Here is a 13,540-nt window from a genome sequence, read left to right as displayed (position 1 = left end):
TTGTAAAAGTAGAGAAAAATTTTATTTGTAAGTTGGTATAATTAGGTCCCATGCAATTATTCGAAGTCACTGTGAATTGTTTCTGTGTTACGGGGAAGCTTCAATGCAAAACTTTAACTTTAGTGCACATATTGACTGACAATAATAATTGTTCGTGTGAATAAGCCTGTTTGAATTATTCTGTCCGCGCGAGCCAAGTCACGGGAACGGATGGCAAATAATAATAATAATTATTATTATGCCGTGCAAGGTTTTTTTTTTTCTTTTCTGACCCAGCGATCTTAGCCTAATGGCCCTATCGCCCTGGGGCCCCCATGGACATATGGATGCGGATCACGCCGCATTCGCAACCGGGAAGGGCGTTAGAGCTTCGGCTATACACAGGGGCTGAGGCCTGTGGCGTAGCCAGGATTTGTGTAGGGGGGGTGTTAAGAAGCATCCCCCCCCCGTATTAAAACGGAGGGTCAGGGGGTCCTCCCCCGGGAAAAATTTGACTTTTAAGGTGTAAAATAGTGCTAGTTTAGCAGTTTTCGGTACTTAAATTTAAATATTGTAATGGTAAAATTTTTATTAATTTTTATATATGAAATTTGTTTGAGTGATGAATAAGAAATTAATTAAAGATTTGGTGCTAAGGGGGGGGGGGGGTTTGAACCCCTAAACCCCCCCCCCCTGGCTGCGCCCCTGGCTGCGGCTACCCATTCCAGCATGTGTACCACCAACGAGCCCCCCTACCCCACTCGGCTTACCAGATGGCAAATAATGAAGAAACTCGTCGAAACCTCACCATATGAACGTGATGATGAGCGTCTTGCGTCTGAGGTTCGGCGTGCGGAGGAGATCCATCACTCCGTACCGCCTGTTCTTCTCTTTCTTCTGCACGTACTGTTCCACCTGGAACTTCCTCTGCGTGGAGAGAGAAGAAAAGAACACTCAATAAAACTGCATGGAGAGAGAGAGATGGAGATGGAGATGGAGGGATAGAGGGATGAGGGATAGAGGGATGAGGGATAGAGGGATAGAGGGATAGAGGGATAGAGGGATAGAGGGATAGAGGGATAGAGGGATAGAGGGATAGAGGGATAGAGGGATAGAGGGATAGAGGGATAGAGGGATAGAGGGGGAGAGGGGGAGATAGAGAGACGGAGATAGAGAGAGAAAATAACACTTCAATTAAAAATCTAGCGCAGGTTTTCTTCTTTCATTACAAAAAAAAATTCAGAAACACTGTACGGTTTTATTTATCAGCTTCAACACTGGTCGGAGACTCTGGAAAGCTTCGAGAAATTTGGAAACTTCGTGACTTTGGTAATTTTTTTTTAAATTAACGAATAGGTACAATTTTAGTACACAGAAAAACAAAATTCTGTACTTTTACAAAATATTCCTTTGGAAACCATTTGCCAAGAGGTAGTTTGTAATATTGCAATAAAAATACTCTTAGCTATGTACAGGAAATGTATATTGTTATTTTGAGCATATATGAAATATAATTTTCGAGTTAATACTGAATAATTCTTTACGAAAATTAAATAATAATTTTATGTCTAATTATGTGTCATTCAAGCATAACATTTTTAAACCAATGACCTTATTTGGTTTTACCGTGCTTATTATGTGCGCAGTTAATCGGAACTGATCCTCATAACCAGGCAGCAGGAGAACCAGTATTCGGGTGATAGGGCATGGTCGCGTAATAAATCAACTGTTCTAAAAACATTTACCATCAAGCTGTTTGCATGTAGCTATTTTAAGTCTCGGTCTCACTAGCTATGTTGATTGTTTCGTTTTTTGGCCATACTTTATCTCAAGGGCTATAGTTATAAAATTTTAACTCTGTACCTCCCTTGCATTTTTTTGGTCAGCCACAAATATTTTTAACCTATGTTTAACAGATGTTTGTAAAAAGGTGCGTACGTTTTCATAATTATCATCAAGTTTTACAAAAAGTCCTTTAAAAAAGTAATGAGGAGAATACTAAAAAAAAATCAACATGGCATTTGTGGCGTAAGCTTTATGAAAAAATCTGTTATAACGGAATTATCTTTTTTTTGTCAGTGAGTTTTAATGAGTTCCTCTCACAGAAATTTACGCATCGTTTCATCACATCAGTGTTCCCTCGTCACGTCACGCATTTATAATTTATTGATTTCGACGCTATTTAATAAAAGTCTTCCTCGTGGTTCCTCATCCTTCGTCTATGTGAACTTTTGGCCTCTAACGCCGAGTTGCGTACTTCATTAGTGTCCGAATTAGTTTCAAGTTTCCTTTTTCGTAAACCAGCAGACACACTATTATCGTCTATCTCAAACTCATTATTACATTTAACTCAGAATGACAACTGCTTTTTATGTAAAAAAAATACGTAATTAACGTATTGGGTAATGAGTATTTTTGATATTTAATCTTAGTTCCTAGGTTTGTCGATTTAATTAGCCGCATACAGTAGTGCCAGACCAGTGAGTTAATAATCTCCCGAAAAGATTTCTTGAAGCATTATGTGTTTCTATTAATTTTTATATTTCGTTTCTTTACATTATTTCTCTAGCGTCATAGGTGATTACAGCTGTTTGTGCCAGATGACGGGAACAGTGGTCGTTTTCGAAACATCGCATCTGTTTTGTAGTAGAAAGCCTAGTGTGTGTAACTTTATGCTGTCGTTTGCTGTATTTGTCTAGATTGTCTATTTAAATCCATCGTTCATCGCTGTATTGTCAAACCAGGGGCGCAACAACTAAATTTCCAAAGGGGGGGGGGCAATATACCTTTTTATAAAGAATCATCGATCCCCCCTATTGAAGCGGGGGGTCCGGGGGTCGTCCCCCGGGAAACTATGTATATCAAGGTGGAAAATGGTGTTATTTAAGCAGTTTTATTATCTAAAAATTGATTACACAGCACTTTCTTTGCCCCCGTTTGCCCCAACTTCAAGGTTTCAGAGGGGGGGGGGCACAATATCCTTGCCCCCTCCTGTTGTTGCGCCCCTGTGTCAAACGCTCTTTAAATGATTCATGCAATGGGGAAATTTGATTTAATCCAATTTCTTGTGCACACGCCATTACAGTTTTGCGCTGTTTGTCACGGAAAAAAATTTATAAATGCAAAATCCTTTTAATATTATAAAAGCGAAATTTTATGTGCATTTTTGTTACTCCTTGTCTCCAGAACCGCTGAACGAATTTGGATGAAATTTGGCATACAGCTAGCACATATCATCTCTAACATACAAATTACTGCAATTTTGATGATAACAATGAGGACACCGCTGTTACAAATACAAAGATAAGAGATTGAAAGACATGACACTAAAATAAAATGCATTTCCAAACAGGTAGGTATTACTCGTATAAGTCTGTGGTGCAAACATGTTTTCCTATTCTCTGTGAAGTTGAAATGAAACATTCAAAGTAAAGTTCCAGCAAGCATCTGTACCTATGTAATAGTGCAATATTTTCTACTATTTTTGTCGGAATGAACTGGCACCCGAGAGTTGTCTGTAAAGTTCAGACTCATCCTGTATATACAGGAGATGCGGTCTTTTGCTTACATTAGTCTAAGTTATAGCGCTGGCTGGGACGGGCATAACGAGAATGTAATGTTTCTTCAACGCCACCTCGCTACATCTCGGTAAAAACACGTAACACGAATGTATGGATTCAAGCAGACGGTGTGAGTTTACAGGGTTTTCGGCGCGGCTGTAGAATATAGTTGTCTCGAGCTTGTTTCTCATTTAGGTCATACGGTGCTAAGAACACGTAATTCCTTGTCCTCGTGTGCTGTTAACTGTAATGGTCACACGCCTGGCTGTGTTTGAATGGAATTTTCATGGATGATCTTCAGAAGTTTTTTTCTAAGTGATCGATTAAGCTAAAAAGTCTATACGTAGGGACAGGTTTCGCGAATTGATCTGACAACTTTTAAAAATCTGAATATATTTTTTGTAATGATCTATACTAATCGGACCAGAAGCTAAAAACTCAAGTTTATATATTTTTTGGTAAATTAAATTTTTTTTTTGTTAATTACATACGAAAAATTAAGAGTTCTGTGACAGGGGCTACATAAGAAACGGTTAATTCAAAACTATACAATATACTATTTTAATACATTCTAGAGTTTAAATAAATAGCCTTTAAGAGTATTAAAACCAAATTAAAACCATATCGAGGTGATACAAAACCTTTCTAAAAGAATAAAATATTTTATTATGAATTTGTTTATACTTATTAAGAAATAAATTATATACACAAAATAATTGAAGATGCTACCCAAATAAATAAAAGAGATACTCCCTGATATACATTATATTTATTTTTGTAGATGAAACAGAAATATTCATGTAAAATTATATATACTTGTAAATTTGTACTTTTACATGAAAACAACTGTACCGCTACGAAATAGTGTTCGCAGTAATTCTGAGTTCGGATTTTTTCCCGGGCATTTATTCTCTGTGTTGTTCCAGAACCGTTTCCTGAATAGCTTTCCAGTATTAATTGCACACATTAATAAGCATAATAAAACCAGAATAAAGTTCAATTTTTGAATATTCAATTATATTTTCCTTGTTTTTTTTTTAATGTTTTGTTATTGAATGAAACATAATTAAAATATAAAATTATGCAGCGATTTTCGTAAAAAAAAAAAATATATATACTCAGCGTTATAACCATAGCCATGTGTTGCACAAAGTTATATATTTCTTGTGGTATTGCAGACTGCTTCCTGGCAAAGGGTTCCCAAAAGGAATCTTTTGTAAGAGTACTACAGATAAGTTGTTTCTAGTGTGTAGAGGTGTGTATGTGTGTGGAATGTAGCCCGGAGGGAGACACATTGCACGTGGGAATGTGATCAAGGCGTGACCAAGGCCAGGGCCCCCACATGGCCGGTGCTACCGTTGCTATGGCAACGGGGCCTATGGGTCTAGGGGGCCTGCGAAGGAAAGAAAAAAAAACTTAAAACAAAAAAGTAGACAATTTTAAATAATTCATAGAAAACAATTAAACAGTAAGGCATAAATTTAGTTACCGATGAAATATTACACCAGAGTAATATTATTCGGAATATGCTGTTTCTGAATCTACAACTGTAACAAAACCACCACCAATTGACGTGACACCATGTTGACAGTGCAGAACACTTAACACTCATTTATTTGCCATTATTGAAAATAAATTTACGTTGACAATCGAAACACTGACTTAAAACTAGTTTTAATGTGTTTTAAAAATAATTGTGAAAAGGTTAAAAAAAATATAACTAAAACAACGTACATAAAAGGAAAAAAACAACTTTTTTTTTATCTCTGTTAGAAAAAAAAAGGGGGGGGGGGCATCATGACTTCTAGCAACGGGGCCCACAGAATGATGTGGGGGGCCTGACCGAGGTGCGAAAAAAGCAGTCCCAGCCCGCCGCCGACGAAGGCGTTGGAGGCGGACCGCGCGCGACAAGGCCAGAGAAGGCTGGAGGCTGACGGATAATTTTCAAGGTCGAGCGTCGGCTGTGTCGTGTCTCTCATCCCCGAGATTCAGGGCCGGGGATTACAAACCACACGATGCACGTAGTTGGCGCAACCGACGCCAGAAACTCAACAGTCGGTTATGAAGCATGCAAGCGAGTCGCAATACGTCACCAACCCTATAACTAGAGACCCGGGGGAAAAAAAAAATTGAGGATTCGTCGAAGTGTTGAAGAACGTGGGCTCGAGATTTGCGATTAAGAAAATTATACTGCAGATCCTGTACAGGTGTCAAAGTTCCGATGGATCAATGCGTTCGTTTATTTATGAAACCATGTCCATAGTGTTACCTAGGTTTGACCTTTTGGGGAAAGTTATTTAGTTGGATTAATTGCTGACAACTGGGGCAAAGGTCGCATGTTTGTTTTTGCAATATAACAACTTTGGTAAATACGTATATTGTCATCTGGAAAATGTATGGATAGTAAGGCTGCTACCCAAATAATTCCCCAACGAAATCAATTTACGACAGAGACAAGATTTTTGCGATGGTTGTAGAACTTGGTCGAATGAAACATTATCCAGAGTCTTAAGTGTTCCATCTTGATAATAAACAGTTGTTAAGCTACAGCTTTAAAAACGTATACCAGCCTTGGGAATCAGTTTAGTCCATAAGTCGTAATATGGTTTCAACTTATTTTTTTCATGATGAACCTGGAGATGGAGTTTATTTTTTTCGAATTCTGACTCATTTTAATTAGCCTTGCTGAATAGAGATTCTTTGATTCTGACATTGCGTGGTTTTCAGGTGAATTCTACTTAGAAAGCAAATGAAACAATAACAGTCCATTGCAGTTTTCTTACTGCAACATCTTTGCGAGAGTCACCGATGGGCCAGCGTTTAGCCACTCGCCGGAGAACTATGTACAAGCATCCAGCCATCCTAGAATTCGAAGATACTTCAAGTTAAATTTATTCTAATCACTCGGTCGCCCACTGACCGAGGTATGGGATTCGCAAGGAGCTCGTAAGTAGTACGTCTAGTGTAATCGCCCCATCCAACGGGAGATGAACCTCTTTGTCCATGGCAAAAAAAAGGGGGGGGGGGAGTATGTTTTTTAAAGGGGGTCTGGTGGGATTGAGGATTCGTTGACGTCAGCGTTTTGAAGACCAGAAAGGAAAGCCCCTGACTTCTGCAACACAACAAGCTGAGAGGCTGCGAGTCCCCGAAATAATCAGAACTGATGGCATGTAGCGAGAGAGAGAGAGAGAGAGAGGCAGAAAGAGACAGAAAGAGACACAGCGAGAGACGAAGAGGGGTACGTGTGTGGGATCTCTTCTCATGAATAACAAATGACTCTTTGTTTATTCGGGGAGGGAATAAGGGCAGGGGCTGGGGTTTTTTGAACTCATGACGCGTTTGGAGGGGGGGGGGGGGGTTAGTCAGAAGCGTCGGCCCAAGATTGCCGCGAGAAAACCCAAGCCTCGCGTCGAGGATAGAAGACTTTAGGGCGACGCGGCGTCTGAAATGGAAATGAGAGACGCCCCTCGCTGGAGACGTAAAAGGGAGATCCCCGTGGCAAATGGGAACAGACTCAAGTAGCGTGGCCAAGATATTAAGGTTTTGGGGTAAGGACCTCAACTTGAACGGGCAAAATAGTATGTTCTGAATAATCGGTCAATGAATCCATTGACAGGAGAAACATCCAAGAAAAATTTTCATTACTTCCGTAATGCATCAGTTATTGCTATCTTAGATTTATTTTTATAAGCTTAATGTGCAAAATCGTGTGAATAAAAACACCTCATAGCTAGTAAAAATTGGGAATACCTCTTCGAACTACGTTGGTTGCTAAATAAATGATTCAACTATTTTTTTTCTGGAAATTATTACCGTGGGTTTAAAGCCATAACTTCTCTAAGGTTTAGTTCCGTTGGAGCTAATTAGTGCTGTCTAAATAGTGAAACGCAATATCTACTCCATATTTGCGTTGCAGAGGTACCTAGACACTCTCAAAGCAAGATTGCAACTGGTACAAGAGCATCGTGAAACGCAAATAAGTGAAATGTGACGGAAGCGAGTTCGTTATACAGTTGGCTTTTGGCTTGCGTTGCGAGAGTGCCATCTTCGGCACAGCGAAGTTACGGACGGGTTCACGTGACAACGCAGCACAAAACTGCAAATGAAGGGGTAACTGGGTACTGGGATCGCATGAGTAATGCCAGTTTCAGACCTCCGAGTGAAAGGTGCTGTGGAAGGAAGAAGTTGTTCGCGGTGGACGTTCGGTCTACTGCCGCGACCCCGTGCGGTCTCGGAGTCGACTTCTTTATTTTCTGACAATTTTTTGACGTGACGACGTCTAATAAATCGATGAAAGCCGGCTGCACGCACGAAAAAGTGTCCCGTTACGCTGTGTCCCGTTACGCTCAAGTACGCTTGCGCCGCATCTAACTCTCTTCCACTCGATTGGAACAACCATCGATTTGACTTTTCCGAGGCACATTAAACTTGAAACACTCCCATTCGTTTCCTACTTTTCCTATCATCGTCCTATCCTTAACAGAATAACACAGATTGGATGAAGTTAAATAGCAAACATGTACAAAAGTTATAGTTAAAAATAATCTCTTCGTTAAATTAATGAACATATTTGAATTAATGAGTGCAAATAAAAGTAAATTTATCAATTAAATTGTATATTTCATTTCACTCCTTCTTTGTATCCATACGAAATAGTGATAATTCAATAAAAATGATTCAATTTTATTCATGAAAATATGCAATCATTTGATCAGTGTTTTTGTCATGGCGTTGTCACGTTAAACTATCGTCCGTAAACCGACTTTACAGACGACCAATTTTTTTTTTCTTCTTTGGGGCGGCTTTCTGCGAGAGCTGCTCCGAACCCGCTTCCAGACGACGTCCTGCGGATCCCGCGCCGGGAAATTGAGCTGTCACGTCGCGGTCGGGGAGACGCGATCGCACGACGTGAATAGAAGATCCTTGTGCTAGACGGGGGCGATCTCCCCGGGAGGTCGTGGCGCGCGCGGCGAGGGATCCGAGGTCGTTAGGGCGGGGTCCGTCCTGTCTTTGAATATATATACTGTATAGAAGTCGCCAGCCCAGGTTAAAATTTCTAATACGGTTTTGAGGTAGTTGGTTAATTCACCGCCGCAATCGCCACCATCTCTAGGGCATCGACTTGTGGTGGTCCCTAGCGGACAAGTGTCGAACTATTCAAACACCCCTTTCCCCCCCCCCCTCCCGTTGAACAACCTTGAGCTGTAGTGAATGATGGGTGGCGGGTGCGGGGAATGACAGCGGGCGACAGTGCTGCGCTCTAACGTGTAAATAACAACCAAAGACGATACAGGGCGTTACGGCAGCGCACTGCAGCGGTGAAGATACCCAAGCTGCTCATCATACGCTTCTTAAAAACGTAGAGTAAATCCTGTTCACTCGCGACTTCTATACAGTATATATATATATTCAAAGGTCCTGTCGGCAAGCGCGGCTCCTGAAGGGGGGGGGGTGGGGGGTGGGGGACGATAGCCCCTTCCGAGACCAATTTTATTGATTAGTGTATATTTATGTTTACTTAAATATTTAATGTTCATAAGTTAAACTTTCATCTCATCAAAAGTTGCATGGAGCTACTATAAGGTTCTGCATTTGAAAACCTGTAATTTGTAAAATGATATTCCAAGGCCATTATCTGACCACTTTCATATTTTTTTTTGCAACCACGACCTTTCTTTGCGCGCGATAGCCCCTCCCCGAAAAGTCGTCCTGAAGCCGCCATTGCCTGTCGGCGGCGTGCTTCTTGAAAACACTCCCATGTCCACACGCGAGTGTTTTTAGCACTGCCGCGGGGCTCTTGAAAAAGCCATAACCCGCGCGCGAAGCGACAGAGCTGGTACAATTGTGAAAATATAAATGTTCCGTAATTTTTGACGTGATTAACGTCTTGTAAATCGATGAACGCCAGGCTGCACTCACGAAAAATTGTCACGTTCCGCCTGAGCGAGAGCGTGCAAGAACCGGCCAAACCACCGTGCGAGAAAATCTTCTGTAATATCAAACAGGTTAAAGGCGGGCTTTTAAAACTAATTGTTCGTGATTATATTTAAACAAATTATTTAAATTAAATTTGCGAAAACTGTAAATAATATTTGAAAATTAAAAAAAAAAGTATGCAATATTTCATCAATGTTTTCTTATGACGTTATCACGTAAAATTATCGTCCGTAAACCGACTTAACAGACAACCCCCCCTTTTTCCATAGCTGTTTGGCGTGTTGCTGCCCTGACGTCTAGGATCTCGGCGCAGAACCTTCGGCAGGAGTAATTTCGTGAATTAAACGGAAATGTGTAACAACGGTGCTGCAATCTGTGGTCTCTACCAATCACGGTAGTTCAGTGCGGAAGCAAACGCGTCCTGAGTGGCTCAATATATATATATAAAAAAAAGGCTACGACTTATCTCGCAGACGGCCGCCAATCACAAGGAAGAAACCACTGGTGCGGAGATACTTTTTGTTTTTTTGCAGTCCAAAAGGCGTTTAGATTCCCCCCCCCCCCCCCCGCACGAAAAATGACTGCCCCTAGCTATAAATGGAATTCAAAATTCACGAAGGGGAGAGAGAGAAAAATAAACCGTACTTGCTCGAACGCGACCTCGGAATGGACTGGTGTGAATGTTGTGAAGCCTTCTTTTCACAGACGAGAGAGCCAAACACGACCGATCGTGAATCTTCGGGAATTTTTTTTTGTTCATTGTAAATAAATATGGCGGTGTTGATAAAATGATAGATACTAATGGTCAATTAGGTTAGGTTAGCTACATTATATAAATACTTTAAAACATTGTGGATTGTTGATTTGGTTAGGATAGCTACATTAAAGATACGGAAAAAAAAAGCTTGAACTTCGGGAAACTTCGGGTTTTGGCTCTCTCGTCTGTGAAAAGAAGGCTTCTCGTGAATGTTAGGTTTGCCGATTTCCCCGCGGCTTCCGTTTTTTTCATTTGTCCAGTGTTCGCGTGGCGGCGCGCGCGACTACAAGGCGCGACCTTTGAATATATATATACTGTATATACAGTATATATATATAATATACAAAGGCGCGACGCACCGCAGCTGCGAGGGACGTGGCGGCAACGGTCGAATGGCGCCAGACAAGACGCCGTCGCGTCGCGCGCTCGTGGGACGACTACGACCCTTGGGGGGGGGGGGGGGGAGAGAAATGGTTGCGTCGACACGTGCTTTTGTTCTCGGCCGGCGTCATGGTCCACAGCGTGGTCCCTGCGGGTTTTTGGAGCGGCTGGCTGAAGGGGTGGGGGGAAGGGTGGAAGTGGAGTTAAAATTTCCAACGTGTTAACATCTTAGCCTCTCGGCGTACGACATTCTTGCAAGAGTAATTTCCCGGGGATGGAACGCAAGTCGCGCGTAAACGGGGAAAAGTGTGACCACGGTGCTGCCATCTGTGGCGGATGGCGCGAACCGAAGTTCACAAAGACAAAGGGAATCTTTATGGTAGGTATAAAATGTTTAGTAAATTTTAAACCAGATGGGCTGTATTTCAATAAAATTCACTGTCGAAAATCAGGTCAAAATCCAGGTTGAGTTTTTTTTTCTTTCAAAGTTTATTTTTTCTTTCGCTTTTATCGGAGCCGTTTCATTATGTAATGTAAAATTTTCTGTCTGCTGATCGAATGATTCGATAGTCGACGTAGCTGCTCCGGCAGCGAATTCTAGCGGCGGGTGCGGAAACTACGTGTGATTCGCGTCCAGAAATGTAGTTGAAAACAAAGTTTGCGTATATTTATCACGATCGGCATTATTTTAAAGAACTCTAAGTTAAATTTTTACCTTATTGGATCCACCACTGGATGTCTTTCATAATACGCGTAGTAAGGTAGTGATGCAATTATTTTTAATTTCAAATACTATTTTTCATCCCTTGCTAATACGTGGTCGTAAAACTTTTTTTTTTGGACAAAGGTTTAAGATAATATTAAGATAGTTATCAATAAATTCCGACGAATTTGATACTAAAAAAGTTAAAAAATTTTAAGTTTAACCCCTGTTTTTACGGTAATAGTTCTATTCATCAAAAATTGTTCCACAAAAAGTTTTAGATAAAGTTTAGGCGTTTTACAATAAATTATAATGGAAAGGAAATTAAATGTATTAAAAAAAAGTAAAGACATTTTACTACCCTTGTTATTTTCACTTCTTGCAGTAATGGTTTGTATTATCAAAAACTGTTTCAGACAAAAGTTTTAGGTAAATATTTCTCAAATGAATAAGTATGTGACCAAAAATTAATTACCGAAACTATATCTTGAAAAGTGATAAAATTTAAAGTTACAGATTAATAAACACAATTTCAATTAACTATTGGAACTGAAACCTTATCACGGTCATCTTACCATCCACAGAAACAACTTGATAGTTCTAGAACATATAAGAACGGTTAGCAAGAAATTCGTTTTACGCACTCAGCAATCCAACTGTGGAATGACTTCCCAAAAAACTTAAATCCAAATAAAGAAAATTCTTTGAGAATGAAAATTCAGCATTGCAATGTCGCTTAGTTCTAGAATAACCGTCATTATTTTAATTATGGTTAGCGTAAACGTTTTTTACTTTTTTATTATAATTTGAAATATTTATTATTATGATTGAATTGATTAAGTATAGGTGTATGAAGCACGCGTGTCATACTGAAAACCGGCCCTTGGCACGATTGTACACAAATTTAAAAAAATTTAAATATTTATAAATTTTTTTCAGATATAGTGAATGTCATTTGGATGGGAAAAATATCCAGTTGTAACTGGCGGTATAATTAAAATTCATGTGAATGCTTGCGACGCGTGTATTTTCTCATAACTGTTTTTAATGAACACGTGTCACATGAATAAATGGTAATAAAAATCGAATGATAATAAATAAATACAATTTTCTGTTTCGAAATATGTTACGAACGTGAGCAAGGCCGCGACACGTGCAGGTGCAGAGCTGGCTGGCGGCCGCCGAAACATGAGATGCGCCGCGCGCGCTTGTAAGATTACAAGGATTGTCGCTTTCCCCCCTCCTTCCCTCCCACTCCCCGCGCGGCGCCCTGCCTTTGACACGTAACTGACACCTGACAGCTGCGGAGTTACGCGAGCCGCCGACACGTGTTTCGAGAGATTTCTGCCATCGGGTCGGCGCGGAATGACGCGACTGGCCCCAGCCGCACTCGCGAATTCGAGAAGGCGCCTGGGCTATATTTTATGCCTGGGACGTCGGCTTAGTGGAGAGTGGAGTTCAGTAAGAGTTCAGGCGGGAGCTTTCCCGCGGCGGAGCTTCCGGGGCGATAGTGTCGCGGGTGCGGCAGAGTGGCGAAGTCCTTGGACGAAGGTTCCAGGACAGGAGTTCAGTGAAGTCGGGAGCTTTCCCGCGGTGGAGTTTCCGGACGATAGAGCGGCGAAGTCCCTGGACGAAGATTCCAGGGCGAAGAGTTCAGTTCCGGGCGATAGTGTCGCGGGCGCGGCGGAGTCCCGAGCAAGTTCCGAGTGAGGCGTCGAGTGGGATCCCGACGAAGGGGAAGTGCGACGGCGGCGGTGGAGTGCGGCGACGGAGATCCACGAGGGGTGCTGCGGCGAGAGTTGCGTCAGAGGTGCGGCCCTGCGAGGTGTGCGGTGTGTAAAAACGAGTGACTGAGGAAGCAACATTTTTAAGTTCAATTGATTGGCATTTTCAGATTATTTGCTAGTAATGTAAATAGTGGCAATAAATAAAAATGTGTGTGATAAAAATCTTTAATTGGGCTATCCCTTTACGAACTCTGTAAATCGCAACAATACATACGTTTTTCAGCGTCGAAGTCAGTATAAGAATGAACGCGCGTGGCCTACGCGCGTTAGAAGTGAAACTTCACACTTCATTAACCCGTTTTTGAATGATAAAAAAATTATTATTTAATGATCCATTTGAACCACGAAGCTAAACAGTGACGTATGTACTAAAGCCATCACGTGTACGAAATACGCAGCTGGGAAACGCGCTGGAGTGTGTTTGTCGCAGTGTTTC

General features: G+C 41.2%; 1 protein-coding gene across 1 annotated transcript in view; it reads right to left on the bottom strand.

Annotated features, from left to right (window-relative positions):
• The window catches only part of LOC134540319 (beta-alanine transporter), a 203,210-nt gene that overhangs the window by 15,671 nt on the left and 173,999 nt on the right, over positions 1-13,540 (bottom strand). Inside the window, exon 6 of the mRNA XM_063382981.1 lies at positions 788-906. Coding sequence (XP_063239051.1) covers positions 788-906 — 119 coding nt within the window. The remainder of the gene's footprint in view (positions 1-787; positions 907-13,540) is intronic.

Source organism: Bacillus rossius, chromosome 16 (genome assembly GCF_032445375.1).
Source record: "Bacillus rossius redtenbacheri isolate Brsri chromosome 16, Brsri_v3, whole genome shotgun sequence".
NCBI classification, from domain to species: domain Eukaryota; kingdom Metazoa; phylum Arthropoda; class Insecta; order Phasmatodea; family Bacillidae; genus Bacillus; species Bacillus rossius.
This window is presented reverse-complemented; position numbering and strand designations above follow the sequence as displayed.